Here is a 17,161-nt window from a genome sequence, read left to right on the forward strand (position 1 = left end):
CCCAGAGGCAGGAGTGGGTGGGCAACTGGGTCCTGGGGCTGGGCTATTGAGCGATGGAATCCCAGTCGGGAGTCTTCTGTTCCAGCAGGGGTGGTCACAGCAACAGCACCCTGGGCTGATGTGCAGGCAGCAAATGGCAGGGCACGTGGGCAGCAGGCAGTCAGGCAGCAGCAGATGGCAGGTGGGAGCGTGCTCGGGGCTCTGGGGGGCAGTAATTCGGCCTTCTGGGCAGGAGCATGGTCTTCTGTGTGCTTACGCGTGGCCAGCTTGATACGGAGTGATTTGGCATGTGAAAATCCTGCACGTCTCCGTGTAATTCAAGGAAAGGCCCTTAGCGCGTATGCACGTCAGCACGCATATGCGATTTCATTGGACCAAAGGCCCTTAGCGCGTAAGCACATCTGTGACGTGACGCGAGCAGGTGTTTCCCTCATAACACGTGATGACAGAGCACACGTGGTAAAACTGCACGTCCGAGTGTCATCGCGTGTAATCGGAGGGAAGTGAGCGTACACGCGATTGGGCTGGGTACGTGTATTTCAGGGGTGCGCGGGAAGTTTCACCTGCGATTGGGGGAAATCCACGTGGGATCTGCAAGCCCTGCCAGGGCAACGCCCGTGCGCCATACGTCACAGATGCGCTTATACGCTAGGGGTCTTTGGTCCAATGAAATCGCGTATGCGTGCTGACGTGCTTACGCGCTAAGTGCCTTTCCTCAAATTACACGCTGACGTCCAATTTTTTCATGTGCCAAATCACTCCGTATCAAGCTGGCCACGCGAAAACACACGGAAGACCACACTCCTGCCCAAAAGGCCGAATTACTGCCCCCCAGAGGCCTGAGCAGCCTCCCACGAGCCATCTGCTGCTGCCTGTCTGCCTGCTGCCACTGTGCCCTGCCATTTTGGGCCTGCACATCTGCCATCTGCAGGGGTCCAGTTGCTGTGTCCACCCCTGCTGGAACAGAAGACTCCCGACTGGTATACCATCGCTCCACAGCCCAGCCCCAGGACCCAGTTGCCCACCCACTCCTGCCTCTGGGGTTGCCATGTTGGGCACTGCAACATCTGGCACCACTGGCAACCCCCGGCCAGAGAGGCAGAGGGGCACCAGCTTCACTGCCACCGAAGTTGGTGTCCTGGTGGAGCAAGTCCTGGGGCAGTATGATGCCCTCTTCGGATCATCACGCGCCAACAAGGAAGGACGGGACAGGATCTGGGACGACTTTGTGGTTGCCATCAACGCGGAGGGGGTGGCAACCCGCAACATCAAGCAAGTCAAGAAGCGCTGGGAGGACTTGAGGTCCAGGACCCTCTTGAAGGCCCGGCACCTCGTGGAGGGGGGCTGGGGGGCGCATGAGTACCATCCAGCTGAGGGTCCTGGAACGCGTATGCCCAGCGCTCCATGCCCAAATCCTTGAGAGACAGACCCATCTGGAGTTGAGCGGTAAGTGGCCAAGCATTGCTGTGTGAGACAGGGCATGTTGCAGTGTGCTGGTTGTCTGATACTTGCCTGTATGTGTGACATAGGCCATCTACGCATGTATGTGTGCAGGGACATCATGGTCATGCATGTGAGGCCAGTAATGTGTGTACCACATGGTTGGTGCATGTGTTTAAATGCAACATGGGGAGCCCTATGCCAAATGGACACATGAGAGCATGTCAGTCTGTGTTCCTGGAAATGGGTGGGGGTGAGGGATGGGTGCTGATGCCATGTACATGTATGGTGTCCATGTCTGTGTGTCTGACCTGCGTGTCTGTGACTTGTGAATGCCATGGATGCATGACACATGTCTGTGACAATGTTCAGATTCAATGATGCAGCCTAGTTGCAATTGTTGAATCATAAAGATGGTTCTCTCCCCTCCCCCAAATTTGGGAAGGACTTGTGCTTTGGAGGGGTGTCGATTGCTGGTCACCTGAACAGAAAAAAACATTTTCACTACAGCTACCAGAATCCTTTGAGTCTAATTAGACACACCTGCTCAACAGCCTCCCTGATGATTATTTGAGATAAGAAAGCGCTAGGAGGAGAACAACTACAGACCACAGAACTGCAGCTGAGGGATCTAACCCTGTTATTACTGAGTACCTGATTTACAGCAAGGGATCTAACCCTGTTAATACTGAGTACCTGATTTGCAGCAGAAGGGATCTAACCCTGTAAATATTTGTCCATTTTGGGATGTGACCCAGCTACTTATTTTTTGCAACAGGTTCAAATGACCAGGACCGGGAGTGCGCGCCTCACCCACCTTCTTTTTTGTACTAGTTACAATTGTATCCAGTGTTTTTGGGGTGTATGAGGCCAGATGGATGAAACTATGGTGAAGTGTGTGCATGTGATAGGCATGACCCATGATGCATGTGAGTTCCAAAACAACATTGTATGTTTCAAGAGTCCCTTGGACATGTATGCTAATGTCCTTAGCATGCGCCATGCCTATTACTGCATGTGTCTTGCCTGCACTGACCCATGTGTTGTGGAGGGACATGATGGAAGTGATCTTTGACAGTGCCACTCATCTGCTATTGCTTCCTGTCTAGGGGACCATTGTACAGTACCCTGATGCTTGTGTTCTATGTCTCCTTCTACACAGCGGCAAGTGAAGAAGAGGGCGGAGATGGCGCTGTGGAGCAAAGCGGCGGGGATGCCCCCACACCTGCAGCGGAAGGGGTGGGTGAGCCCCCACAGGGGCTTGCAACGGCGGAAGATGGTGTGGAGCCATCCAGGTTGGTGGTTTCCACAGAGGAGGAGGAGGCCGCTACTGAGCCGCACATGGGGCCTGGTGGGGGCATCCCTGCTGGTGCAAGTGGTGTAGTCCAGGGGCAGGGGCAGGAGGCAGCACAGGTCGCCGTGGTGGGGCCTGTGCATGTCACTGTCCCTGACACTGTGACTGCACCACCATGCACCAGCAGGGATGCCCCATCCCAGGCCCGTCCGCAGGTAGGGGGGATGTCTTTGTCATCTGACTCCCCTCCACCTGCGGACGAGGGGACCCCTGGCCGTATGGAGAAGGTCCTGATTGGTGTCGCGTTGCGCACGGGTGTCATTCGTGATGATGTGCGTGCTTCACGGGTGGAGCACGCACGTCATCACGAAGAGCACCGTGCCAACGTGGCCCAGTTGGGAGTGGCCATGGTCAGGGGTTTCGTACATGTGTCGGCCACTCTGGCGGCCCTCTCCTCCTCTGTGGAGACTATGCGCCAGTCGTTCTCCATGCCGTCTTCCGGCCCAGATGCCACCAGGGCCCCCTGTGGACCTGCCCTGACCAATGCAGCCAGCTCAGTGGGGATCCCAGCCCTGCCACAGTCGGGAGTCGGAGGTCCAGCAGGGGTGGACACACGAGCAACTGGACACCAGCAGATGGAGGATGTGACGGCATCATCGGGCAAGGCACGTGCACGACGGCGTCGGTGGATTCCATCAGCCTGGATGCCGTCGTGCTGGCAGAGGCAGTTGCATCGGAGGCAGCGGCAGGCTCGACGTGGGAGGCATCATGGCTCAGGGACATCTACATCAGAGGGGCAGGCATCGGCCGGAGGGCAGGAGGACCCTGGAATGGGAGTGTCTTCCGTGTGGCAGCGTTTTGGGCCAGCAGATAGGTGCGGAGCGGCGGCGGGCGGAAGAGGCACGGCTCACAAGGTCAGGGTGGAGAACTCCATGCGGAGGGCCCTGAAGCGGGCCGAATGCATCAGCCATGGAAGTGGACCGCCTCCGGGATATCGACCAGGAGTTCGATGATGCCCTGGCCCGGGACACAACGGAGTGAGCCGCTGGACTTGCCCACCGCCATTGTATATAGTTAGTTAGTTCGTGTTAGGTTTCCTTTGTTATTTTTTTCTTTTGGTTGCGCTTGGACTATGCACCAAATTTTTGTATATAGTTTTTTTCTTAGGTATTAGTTTTTGGTAGGTTTCATTTAGTTAGTTGGGCTCATGGACCCTGGATTGTTCATTTGTACATAGTTCAACATTGGATTTATCTTTTCCTGATTATTTTTAGTTTCACCATGGAGCAATGGTTTTGTTTATGGTTTTTCCCTTGGATTACTTTTTTTTACTTTGATTTTGGACTACATTCATTTGGATTCTGATTTCTTGTTTTTGATTTCAAAAGGGACATGCAGGTTTCATTTTTTCATTCCCACTATTGTTTTTTTCATTTTATTCCCATTCATGTTTTTTTAAATACATTTTTTGGATTCATACTTTGATGTGTGGTATCGTCTCATTGGTTTCATGCATGTCATGATATGGGTTTTCACATTCACTTGCAACCATTGTGTGTGTGTGACGGACATGTGTTCATTTACAAACTTTAGGTTGGGGGTGTATCATGTAATTGCCTTTTCTATGTGGGTGGATGGGATACTTGGTTGGGCCTTTTGGCTGGGGAGGCTGGCCATAACAGCCATGATTGAGGATTGTCAGGACCTGGGTGCAGGGGGAGATGAGTGGGGGCCTGGTGGAGGGTGCACCAAAGTGCTGGGTGGTGGGGGTGCAGGGGGACATGAGTGGGACTTGAGTGGGGGCCTGGTGGAGGGTGCCCCACAGTGCTGGAGGGTGGGGGTGCTGGGGGACATGAGTTGGACATGAGTGGGGGCCTGGTGGAAGGTGCCCCTGGATGCTGGACGGTGGGGGTGCAGAGGGACATGAGTGGGGGCCTGGTGGAGGGTGCCCCACAGTGCTGGGGGGTGGGGGTGCTGGGGGACATGAGTTGGACATGAGTGGGGGCCTGCTGGCAGGTGCCCCACAGTGCTGGGGGGTGGGGGTGCTGAGGGACATGAGTTGGACATGAGTGGGGGCCTGCTGGCAGGTGCCCCACAGTGCTGGGGGGTGGGGGTGCAGGGAGACATGAGTGGGGGCTTGGTGGAGGGTGCCCCACAATGCTGGGGGGTGGGGGTGCAGGGGGACATGAGTGGGGCATGAGTGGGGGCCTGGTGGAGGGTGCCCCACAGTGCTGGGGGGTGGGGGTGCTGGGGGACATGAGTTGGACATGAGTGGGGGCCTGCTGGCAGGTGCCCCACAGTGCTGGGGGGTGGGGGTGCAGGGGGACATGAGTGGGACAAGAGTGGGGGCCTGGTGGAGGGTGCCCCACAGTGCTGGGGGGTGGGGGTGCTGGGGGACATGAGTTGGACATGAGTGGGGGCCTGTTGGCAGGTGCCCCACAGCGCTGGGGAGTGGGGGTGCAGGGGGACATGAGTGGGACATGAGTGGGGGCCTGGTGGAGGGTGCCCCACAGTGCTGGGGGGTGGGGGTGCTGGGGGACATGAGTTGGACATGAGTGGGGGCCTGCTGGCAGGTGCCCCACAGTGCTAGGGGGTGGGGGTGCAGGGGGACATGAGTGGGACATGAGTGGGGGCCTGGTGGAGGGTGCCCCACAGTGCTGGGGGGTGGGGGTGCTGGGGGACATGAGTTGGACATGAGTGGGGGCCTGCTGGCAGGTGCCCCACAGTGCTGGGGGGTGGGGGTGCAGGGGGACATGAGTTGGACATGAGTGGGGGCCTGCTGGCAGGTGCCCCACAGTGCTGGGGGGTGGGGGTGCAGGGGGACATGAGTGGGGGCTTGGTGGAGGGTGCCCCTCAGTGCTGGGGGGTGGGGGTGCAGGGGGACATGAGGTGGACATGAGTGGGGGCCTGCTGGCAGGTGCCCCACAGTGCTGGGGGGTGGGGGTGCAGGGGGACATGAGTGGGGGCTTGGTGGAGGGTGCCCCACATTGCTGGGGGGTGGGGGTGCAGGGGGACATGAGTTGGACATGAGTGGGGGCCTGCTGGCAGGTGCCCCACAGTGCTGGGGGGTGGGGGTGCAGGGGGACATGAGTGGGGGCCTGGTGGAGGGTGCCCCACAGTGCTGGAGGGTGGGGGTGCTGGGGGACATGAGTTGGACATGAGTGGGGGCCTGGTGGAAGGTGCCCCTGGATGCTGGACGGTGGGGGTGCAGAGGGACATGGGTGGGGGCCTGGTGGAGGGTGCCCCACAGTGCTGGGGGGTGGGGGTGCTGGGGAACATGAGTTGGACATGAGTGGGGCCTGCTGGCAGGTGCCCCACAGTGCTGGGGGGTGGGGGTGCTGAGGGACATGAGTTGGACATGAGTGGGGGCCTGCTGGCAGGTGCCCCACAGTGCTGGGGGGTGGGGGTGCAGGGAGACATGAGTGGGGGCTTGGTGGAGGGTGCCCCACAATGCTGGGGGGTGGGGGTGCAGGGGGACATGAGTGGGGCATGAGTGGGGGCCTGGTGGAGGGTGCCCCACAGTGCTGGGGGGTGGGGGTGCTGGGGGACATGAGTTGGACATGAGTGGGGGCCTGCTGGCAGGTGCCCCACAGTGCTGGGGGGTGGGGGTGCAGGGGGACATGAGTGGGACAAGAGTGGGGGCCTGGTGGAGGGTGCCCCACAGTGCTGGGGGGTGGGGGTGCTGGGGGACATGAGTTGGACATGAGTGGGGGCCTGTTGGCAGGTGCCCCACAGCGCTGGGGAGTGGGCGTGCAGGGGGACATGAGTGGGGGCCTGGTGGAGGGTGCCCCACAGTGCTGGGGGGTGGGGGTGCTGGGGGACATGAGTTGGACATGAGTGGGGGCCTGCTGGCAGGTGCCCCACAGTGCTAGGGGGTGGGGGTGCAGGGGGACATGAGTGGGACATGAGTGGGGGCCTGGTGGAGGGTGCCCCACAGTGCTGGGGGGTGGGGGTGCTGGGGGACATGAGTTGGACATGAGTGGGGGCCTGCTGGCAGGTGCCCCACAGTGCTGGGGGGTGGGGGTGCAGGGGGACATGAGTTGGACATGAGTGGGGGCCTGCTGGCAGGTGCCCCACAGTGCTGGGGGGTGGGGGTGCAGGGGGACATGAGTGGGGGCTTGGTGGAGGGTGCCCCACAGTGCTGGGGGGTGGGGGTGCAGGGGGACATGAGGTGGACATGAGTGGGGGCCTGCTGGCAGGTGCCCCACAGTGCTGGGGGGTGGGGGTGCAGGGGGACATGAGTGGGGGCTTGGTGGAGGGTGCCCCACATTGCTGGGGGGTGGGGGTGCAGGGGGACATGAGTTGAACATGAGTGGGGGCCTGCTGGCAGGTGCCCCACAGTGCTGGGGGGTGGGGGTGCAGGGGGACATGAGTGGGGGCTTGGTGGAGGGTGCACCATGATGATATTCAGTTCCATAAATTGTTTTTCGTTCAACTATTTTTATTGCTGTTTTCGTACAAGAAATCTAGAATCACAAAGTAGTCAATAAAAACCACTTTATAACATATACTTGCATGTTCTCTTTGGGTTTTCATGGAGATCTCCGTTGATCAAAGGGGCAAAAGAAGACATGCCATGAGGCCTAATTCAATTATATGTCTGAAAAAAACAGGCCATGGTACACACACACGATGTTGTACATGGAAAAAGGACGTGGCCCCTTTAAGAGGACCAAGGCAGAAGGAGCGGGAGGAAAGCGGAAGGGGAGGGGACAGAGGGAAGGAAGGCAGTAAGTGTGAGAGACTGAATAAAGAAGGTTCGTAGCATATCAGGCTCCGTCTCTTTACTGTGGTATGTGCATGAGTGAGGCACATTGCAGGCCTAACACTGGCGACGAAGCCGATGCGGAATCCCGCGTGCCGGCAGCAACAGCAGGAGGGCGGTGTGCCCAGCAGTTTCAGAAGCCCGTGTGCCCCAGCCAATAGGAGGCCTGTGCGCCTCGGGACGAGGTGGCCCGTGCGCCGGCAGCAACTACAGGTGGGCGGTGTGCCCAGCAGTTTAAGAAGGCCCGAAGGCCCGCAGCTGATCAGAGGACTGTGTGCCTCAGGAAGGTGTGGCTGAGTGCGTGAAGGTGAGGTCCGTGTACCTCAAGAGGGAGAGGTCTGTGTGCCTCAGCAGACCCACAAGAGGGGCCCGTGTGCCCGGGGATCTGAGGTGGGCTTGGAGACCCTGTAGCCCAGCAGTGGCCCGTGCGCCCTGCATCTCGCAAGAGGGCCCATGCGCCCATAGATTATCGGAGGCCCGCGTGCCGTGGGGAAGCGAGGCCCGTGTGCCTCGGCGAGCAGAGAAAGCCCGTGCGCCCATAGCTAGTCGGAGGCCTGTGCGCCTCAGCGAAGTGAGGCCCATGTGCCTCGGCAGTCAAAGGAGGCCTGTGCGCCCGCCGGCGACCGACGACCCGTAAGAAGGCTGCGAAACTAAAAGAGAGAGAGCACCGGAGGACCGGAGTGGGCCTGTGCGCCCAGAAAAGAAGTACTGACACCAACGAGGAGAACGGCATGCCACAACGACCGCTTCAAGTAAGGTGGGGGGGGGAAGGAAACCTCGCGTCTCCCGATTGTGACAGTTTAAAACAATCTGAAAGAGCCATAACACGGAAAGGAATTCCCGTGTCCCCCCACGTGACACTTGCAAATATTACGGGAGAATAAGAACCCCCGTGTCTCCCCACGTGACATTTACGTTTTACAGGAGAAAGCTAACACAAAAGAAACCCTGTGTCTCCCCACGTGACATTTGCAATTCATACGAGAAAGCTAACACAGAAAGGGAATCCCTGTGTCTTCACACGTGACATTTGCAATCATTAAGGGAGAATAACGATACAGGAGGGAAACCCTGTGCCTCCACACATGTGAAAAAAAAAAAACACTATCACCAGACCACACTGGAGAAAGGAAAGTCTGCGCCCCACGTGAAAGCTGCACAAGGGACCATAACACCATAGTTAACCACTATATGCACCTAAGTGTCACCTAGCTAACAAAAGGAATTCCAGTGGCACCATCATGTCGGCTCCAGACGCCGCAGACCCCAATGCACAGCCAGCACCACTAGAGATACCATCCTCATACGCCAGCCTAATGAGGAGACCCGCCCCGTTCACTCTAAACCCACACCATGACCAGGGCCAACGATGGGAAGAGTGGATGGAAGAATTTGAGGACTTTGTAGGTGCCATAGGCACACAACAACCTCCCAACATACTAAGCATCTTCGCAAACGTAGCAGGAAGAGAAATTAAGAACATCATACGCACGATCCCACTACAGGACCGTTCCACGTATGCAAAACTCCGACAAGCCATCAATGAAAAAATTGTCATCTCACCCAATCGCGACTACGATAGATACACGTTCAACCAGTGTAGTCAACTACCCCACGAATCGATAGGGGAATTTGTCATTCGCCTTCAAAGACAAATATCGAAGTGCGACTTCACCAACTTTAATGATGAGGAAGCCATCAGGCTACGTATAATAGAAGGCTGCGCATCGTCGATGTTCCGGAAACACCTCCTAAAGAAGCCCCTATCCCTAAAGGAAGTATTAGACCTAGCCAGAGTTTACGAGAGAGTGGACATCCAAGCAGCGGCCATTGAGAACCCCAAGAAGGGAGAGGTAATAGCAGCAGTACATCCCTATGCCCGAAACACAGTACCCCAAACAAGGATGAACATGAGGTACCCGTCACAACGGACACAACGTGACCGCCAATGCTATCGCTGTGGATTTGAATATCCACACAGAGGTCCGTGTCCTGCCATCGACCAACACTGCATGAGATGCGGCATGGAAAATCACTTCCAAGTGATGTGTAAAGAACTGCTACCAGAAGGAGGATCATCACGCCCGCGACCTGCCACTCGCATGATGGAAACTCACACAGACCAACCTTGCCAGACGGATAGAAACATTTCAACCTCCGTGAATACTTATCAACGCCCGAACACTGTAAGAGCCCTTGAAGGTCTCCAGATCGAGCCAGACAAAAAAGATCATGAACTATATGAAACGCCCAGGAGTAACGTCATGCAAAACGTGGAGTATGAAGTGACCTACAAGGGAGAAACCACAACCTCGTGTGGGCAAGACAGAGACCCATACCTCAGCTTCCCACCCCAACATCACCCAGGAGGGAATGACCACACTCAATACTTGCAAGATGGCTACGACAGAGAGTACGTATGTCGCCTCAGTGTTGAAGATGAAGACACTTCGGCCCCCAGAGTGACGGTCCAGATGGGCAACATCAGAAACAGATTCATCATTGACACAGGAGCGACAGTAAATGTCATGAATGAAGACATCTACCGTAACATAGCCTCCTCATACCCCCTGCAAGAATCCAAAACACACATTTTTCAATGGGGAGCGACCCAACCCATGTCTTCCAAAGGAAAGTTTCAATGTAATCTACGGCATAGAAATATCACAATACCAGCCACGATACATGTCATAAGGAGCCCGTCCGTCGGCTGCTGCCTCCTCAGCTACCGAACAGCAAAGGCCCGTGCCCTAATTGACCTACACTACGACCAGTCAGAGGAAACAGAAGGGCTACCACTGCCACACGGACTCATCGGGTCAATAGCAGACAGGCCGCTATCGAAAGAAGATCTCAAGCGCCAATTCCCCAGGCTATTTGAAGGGGTGGGCATGTTAAAAGACTCATGCATCAAGCTGCACATTGACAACAACATCAGGCCGGTCCCACAACACCCGCGCAAAGTGGGTTTTCACCTTCAGGAACAAGTATCAAAGGAAATACAACTTCTTCTCCTCAATGATACCATAGAGAAAGCAGACGGACCAACACCGTGGGTATCGCCAATAGTCATCGTCCCCAAAGACAATGGTCGTCTCCGCATATGCGTTCACATGCGCATCCCAAACACCGCTATCCAAAGGGAAAGACACCCAGGCCCAAGCTTGGAAGACATGCTGATCAGGTTAAACCAAGCCAGGTTTTTTTCAAAGCTTGTCCTCAACCAAGGATACCATCAACTTGTCCTGTACCCAGAATCACTGCCCATCACCACATTTGCAATGCGCAATGGTATATTCCGATATAAAAGGTTACATTTCGGCATATCGTCCGCCGCAGAGATCTTTCAAGAGACCATCAGACGGCTCATAGCATCGGAGATGAATGCATTAAACTATAGTGACGACATCTTGATATTCGGGAGAGATCATGACCAACACGACAGAGCCCTAAGAACCATCTGCTCCATCCTACAAGATGCGGGACTGACCCTCAACGAGTCCAAGTGCGACATCAACAAGACAAGCTTAAAATTCTTCGGACACACATTCTCGAACAGGGGCATAACAGCCGACCCGGACAAAATTAAGGCAATAACCGAACTCCAAGCACCTACGACCACTGCAGAACTACGCTCCCTGTTAGGAATGGCAGGATACTGTGCACGTTACCTCCAAAACTATGCCTCAATAACTGACCCGCTCCGCAACCTCCTGAAGAAAGATCCACCATTCACTTGGGACGCACCTTGCCAGGAAGCGTTCATGGCAATAAAGGAAGGCCTCTCCAACAACCGGCAACTAGCGTACTTTCGTCCAGACTGGCATACCATTATTACAGTCGATGCAAGCCCGGTAGGACTAGGAGCCATCCTAGCCCAGACCGACCCCTCGGACAGTACTCATCACGCAATAGTTGCATACGCTAGCCATGCCCTGTCACACACTGAAAAAGCTTACTCTCAAGCGGAGAGAGAAAGCCTAGCCGCTGTATGGGCATGCGAAAAATACCACCATTTCATCATCGGTCGGAAATTTACCCTGGTCACGGACCACCAAGCACTGTTATCAATCTTTGGAAACGCCAGGACAAAAATGCCGCCCCGCATTGAACGGGGAATAAGACTGCAAGAGTACGATTACTCCATTATCCACAAACCAGGGGGTGACGCCAACCCAGCGGACTACCTATCCAGGCACCCCCTAAGGGACAAAAATGACACACTAGAACATGAAGCCACTGAATACATCTCATACCTGTCAGCAAATGCCACGCCACCCACCATCTCCATAACAACATTTGAGGAAAGAAGCAAAGCGGACCCGACAATCAGAGCCGCTGTCTCTCTCACCCGCTCCAACAAATGGAGAGAGCGTCGCACAAGAGAAACGGAAATGGAGGAGGTAGACCAGAAAGAACTTGACCGGCTGACCAAGATACAATACGAACTCATAGCCACAGACCAAGGACTCCTACTACGGGGGAAGAGATTAATAGCACCAAGAGACCTGAGAAAGACCCTGGCAACGCTAGCTCATGAAGGCCACAGAGGCATAGACAACACGAAACGATTCCTCAGGAACTACGTCTGGTTCCCGTAAATGGACGTGATAGTGGAGGACATGCTCAAACACTGCAGACCCTGCCAACTAGCAGCGCAAGGACCGAACCCAAACCCTCTGCAGCTAACAACGCTCCTGACAAGACCTTGGCAAAAAGTCGCAATGGACTTCTATGGACCTCTAGAAGAAGGGGGTTATCTATTAGTAATAATAGATGAGTATTCGAGATTCCCCTTTGTCAAACAAACGATGTCAACATCATTCGAGGAGACCGCACTCATAGTGGACGAACTGTTCAGCGAATGGGGCATCCCCAACGTTGTCAAAACCGACAACGGATCTCCATTCCAACGAAGGGAATTCGCAAACTTTGCAAGCCACCTAGGATTCCACCACCAAAAGATCACACCACTGTGGTCCCAAGCCAACGGGATGGTGGAACGATTTATGGCTACCATCAAACTGACAAGACAAAAGGCAGTGGCGGAGCAGACGCCCCATCCGAAGGCCATCTGCAGCATGCTCCGAAGCTATCGGAATACCCAACATGACGTGACAGGAAAGCCACCAGCCGAACTCATGGTGAGATACCAACCCAGAACGCGCATTCCCCGATGGGAGGATTATACACCTGAAGAAGACCTAGCCATCAGAGAACGAGACGCCGAAAAGAAGAGGAAAGCAAAGCAATGGGCCGATACGAGAAGGAGAGCGAAAGAACAACAGCTAGAGATCGGACAAACTGTCCTAGTGCGGCAAACGCAGCGCAAGAAAACAGACACCCGGTACAGTCCCGAACCGCGAATCATCACGGCCATTAAGGGACCCATGGTCACGGCGACCGGAGACCTAGGAGACATCACCCGCAACTCCTCATTCTTCAAGAAATTGTATCTAGAGGAACCCGAAACACAAGAAACACCTAATGAGAACATTAGTGAGGAAGAAGAAACAGAGCCCCCAGTGGAATCAACCGGCGAGAGCCGCGAATCACCACAGAGACCCCCTCGGACAATAAGGAAGCCAATGAGACTCATCGAACAGATGTAACTGGACTTTCATGTTAAGCATGGGGGAGGTGTTGTACATGGAAAAAGGACATGGCCCCTTTAAGAGGACCAAGGCAGAAGGAGTGGGAGGAAAGCGGAAGGGGAGGGGACAGAGGGAAGGAAGGCAGTAAGTGTGAGAGACTGAATAAAGAAGGTTCGTAGCATATCAGGCTCCGTCTCTTTACTGTGGTATGTGCATGAGTGAGGCACATTGCAGGCCTAACACACGACCACCTGAAATAACTTCTGTTGCAATCATGATTAAAGCTAAATATATTTACGTGTGATTTCATAGTTACAGCCGTCATCCAGTTCTTGCCCTACCCTTTCTTCCGGCTCGGATCAAGCACTGTTTCGTTTTTATTCCAGCCTATCAGTGTGCTAAAAATAAAGATTCCCAGTTGCCCCAAAAAATACTCATCAGTTAAGCCTGAATTTCAGGGCAAACAGCCTTGCCTGGAAAGTCTCAATGACCTTGTATACAGTGCATCGCAGCACATGGTTTCACCTCTCAATTCCATACGGCCTGTGCACTTGTGATTGCACTTTTTGATGTGATGCATTGCTATTTCAATGATCTGGCTTTGGTACATGTTGATGGATCCTGTCTAGTGTTACTGCCTTTCTAAAATGAAGTAAAAGCATTGTGCACAGTGCTTCAGCATGCTGCAGAATGAGTCCCAAAAAATTGCAATTCCCACAGGTAGCTGGTGGCTTATCCTTCAGTCTCTGCTGGGTTAGGGAGATCAGCATAGGTGCGCAGTACCTAGACTACTGGTTACATAATGAGTTTGGCTATTCCCCAGGGCCATTTTGCACCCTTCAGAATGAGTGCATAGGCATTTGGAAAGGTCCAGCAAGCACCTCTTTACGATTATCTGGTTCTGGCATTTCCTCTTTCTCATTGTCTCTGGTAAGTGTTTTCATTCTAATTGTCAAGGCCGTGTTGTACTGCAACAGATGATTTATCTTTTTTCATTTTTTGCTAGTAGAGGAGCAGACATGATGTGTGGCCTTTCAGTTTCCACCCTTTGGTGGCAGTTCTTTGTGCACTTCAGAAACTTTGCTTGTTAAGTTATTCATACCTCCTCAAATCATGACAGTGCCTCGTTTGTGCTTGAAGCTTTCAGTACCAGATCCTGGGTTTTGATGGTGATGAGGTACCAGCATATTAGTTTCAGCTAAAGCCAGCTCACCTTACAAGTTTGTACACAATACTCCCAGCAAGGATGTCTGGACTCCATGTTTCTGGCTGACCACCATTCTAAATATAGTCATCTTTAAAACAGTTTGTCACTCATTACATACTTACCTTTGCTAGCTTTCCACAGTACATGTCCAATGGATTGACCTCAGAACTACTGCAATACTTCCCAGAAAGAATTGTCTATTTTACCATGTGTGGTCTTCTCAACGCCTGTGTTTGGCCACCTAGTGTAGACTTGTCAGGAACTCTACATTCTTCTTACCATGCTTGAGAAAAAAACACTCAAAACTGTCTGACCAAATCACCAACAAGTGAACAGCATCCATAGGGTTGTGTGGTTGCCCCAACATTGTTTTAGCACTAAATAATTGCACTAAACTTATTAGAACATAACTCACAATGAAATATCAGAAACCATTATGAATGCTAGCCTCAATTGGAAGACATCCCTCATATCTGGAACCAATTGGCAGCTAAATATGACCCCACAATAATCAGTTTATGACCAATGTTCAGTGGAAGGTGCATAATGAAAGTCTTCCATCAAAGTGGAGCAAAGCCACATGTTCAGAAGTCTTGCTATTTGCTACCATTATGCTGCTCTTGTCAATGTCAGTCTTCTGATATGTTTCTTCACCACCTGCATCACATCCTTATTTCTAAGGCTGTAAATGAAAGGATTTAACATTGGTGTGAAGACTGCATACATCAGAGCGAGCATCTTGTCATGCTCTACAGACCTGCCGCCTTTGGGCCGAACATACACAATGGTTGCTGAACCATAAAATAAGCCAGCAACAATGAAATGGGAAGAGCATGTGGAGAAAGCTTTGTATCGACCCTCCGTCGTCTTGATCAGTAAAATGGCCCAGATGATATTGACATAAAATCCAATAATTGAGAAAAGCGGGATCATGAGAGCACAAACAGCCACTGATGTGTTTACTATGACATTGAGAGTGATGTCAGTGCAGGCCAGGCTTAAGAGAGGTGCCAGATCGCAGAAAAAGTGGTCGACTTCATTGGAGGCACAGAAAGGTATTCGAGCTGTACAAATTGTTGGAATTAAAGCAGTCAAAAAACCCACAATCCACGAGAAGGAGGCCAATTGAATGCAATGCTGGCTGGTCATGATGGTGTTATAGTGGAGGGGTTTACATACGGCCAAATATCGGTCAAAGGCCATCACCCCAAGCAGAACACACTCCGAAATGCCCAGGGAATCGAACACGTACAATTGGGTGAAGCAGCCAACAAAAGAAACTGATGGGTTGGCACCTAATAGGAGGGTGAGCAGTTTCGGAACCGTGACAGATATGTATGCAATCTCCAGCACCGACAACGTGCTGATGAAAAGATACATGGGTCTGTGAAGGCAGGTCTCCATCCTCACAACTAGAATGATTACCATGTTTCCGGTAATAGTGATCAGATATACAAACAAGATGACCACAAACATGATGGGCTGAAACCTATGGAAACTTGAGAATCCCAGGATGTGAAATTCTCTCACCAGTGTCTCTCTCACCAGTGTCTCATTACCGACCTCCATGCGGGTGAAAAGGAAATCTGTGAAATGGAGAAATTGAAATGTCAATGTCTGGGACTGGGAAGAATCTCTTAAAGAACAGGTCAAGTGCCCAAGGCTTGATATTTTTTAGACAGAAAATGGACATTTCACTATCATGCATACACATTTCAATACAAACATGCAGCACGGTCTTCAAAGATGCTGATTATTTCCATAGCAGTATAGGGGACCTTTCTTGATGGAAGGCTTTGATCCCCTTTGAAATGCAATAGGGAAAAATAGAAGAAAATGCAAAAACGATGTTTATATTTTTTTCACTTGCACAAAAATACTTGCTATTATTTAGTAATGTTTGACGTCCACTACGAATGCAGTTGCAAAAGTAAGAGGACAATGAGCTTCATAGTAAAAAATGAGCGCAAATTAAAAAAGCGTAGACAGAGGATGCACTTTTTGTGCTCATTGCTGCAATTCACAGGCACCTTATTCTCAAGGTGGACCTGCGCATTTCTGGAGGGGCTGGACATTGCCGCTGAGCATGCTCCCAACACTAATGTGTGACAGGAGCCCAGTAATCACGTGGTTGCTGGGAGCGCATTTTACAGCCAAAGACCCAACCCAAGACTTTAACATAAGTAGAAAGCCCCCTTACTGGCCCAAAAGTGTGGGAAGGGGCATCTGAGTGAGCACATGTCAGATACACTCATTCAGATGTAATTTGTGAATTGGGCTTTTCCTTTTTTTGGTGCAAGTGAGGGTTCACCCAAACATGTGTTGAGGATCTGTCCCTATATCGTAATCCTACACATATTAAAAATCAGATTATTTTACTAAGACTCAATAGTGCAGGCGGATGTTGGTAGTTTACTCATAATCCTCTTTATACTGTTTATCTAGCTTTTCAATATCTTTTTTAGATTAGAAACAAATCGAGATACTGAGATAGAGGATAAATCAAACGTGATATTATTTATTGTTCAATGGCTTTGTAATGCCTTGTTGATGATATGATATGATAGGTTATTTATAACACACTTAATACCCAGAGGTCTCTAAGCGCGGACCCGCGGATCGAACCTGTGTTGCTCTTTGTCGTCTCGTTTCCAACGTTGCCCCTGAGCTATTCTTCCGAGCTTTAACTTGTCCAAAACCGATATCACTTTTGTGGCTAATGTACACTGCCTTTTTCTATTTCCATTTGACCTCAGTCAAATTCGTATTGTCCCCTTTGATGGCCAGATTCATCCATACTCCTTTGTGACCTCAACCAACAAGGATGCCTGCAATCTGCCTCAATAGTAGCCTCAGAGTGC

The 17,161-nt window shown here is 52.5% G+C and overlaps 1 protein-coding gene across 1 annotated transcript; it reads right to left on the minus strand.

Annotated features, from left to right (window-relative positions):
- Positions 1 to 14,909: 14,909 nt before the first annotated feature.
- LOC138523114 (olfactory receptor 6N2-like) lies at positions 14,910 to 15,776 on the minus strand. The gene has a single exon (XM_069635415.1). It carries the CDS (start codon positions 15,774 to 15,776, stop codon positions 14,910 to 14,912), a length of 867 nt encoding a protein of 288 aa, XP_069491516.1.
- Between the last annotated feature and the right edge of the window lie 1,385 nt (positions 15,777 to 17,161).

The sequence above is a fragment of the Ambystoma mexicanum genome, chromosome 1p (genome assembly GCF_040938575.1).
Source record: "Ambystoma mexicanum isolate Mex_15411 chromosome 1p, UKY_AmexF1_1, whole genome shotgun sequence".
NCBI lineage: Eukaryota > Metazoa > Chordata > Amphibia > Caudata > Ambystomatidae > Ambystoma > Ambystoma mexicanum.

Excerpts from the sequence above, each read along its gene's own strand:
- LOC138523114 (XM_069635415.1), bottom strand. The coding sequence starts at position 15,776 with ATGTTTGTGGTCATCTTGTTTGTATATCTGATCACTATTACCGGAAAC.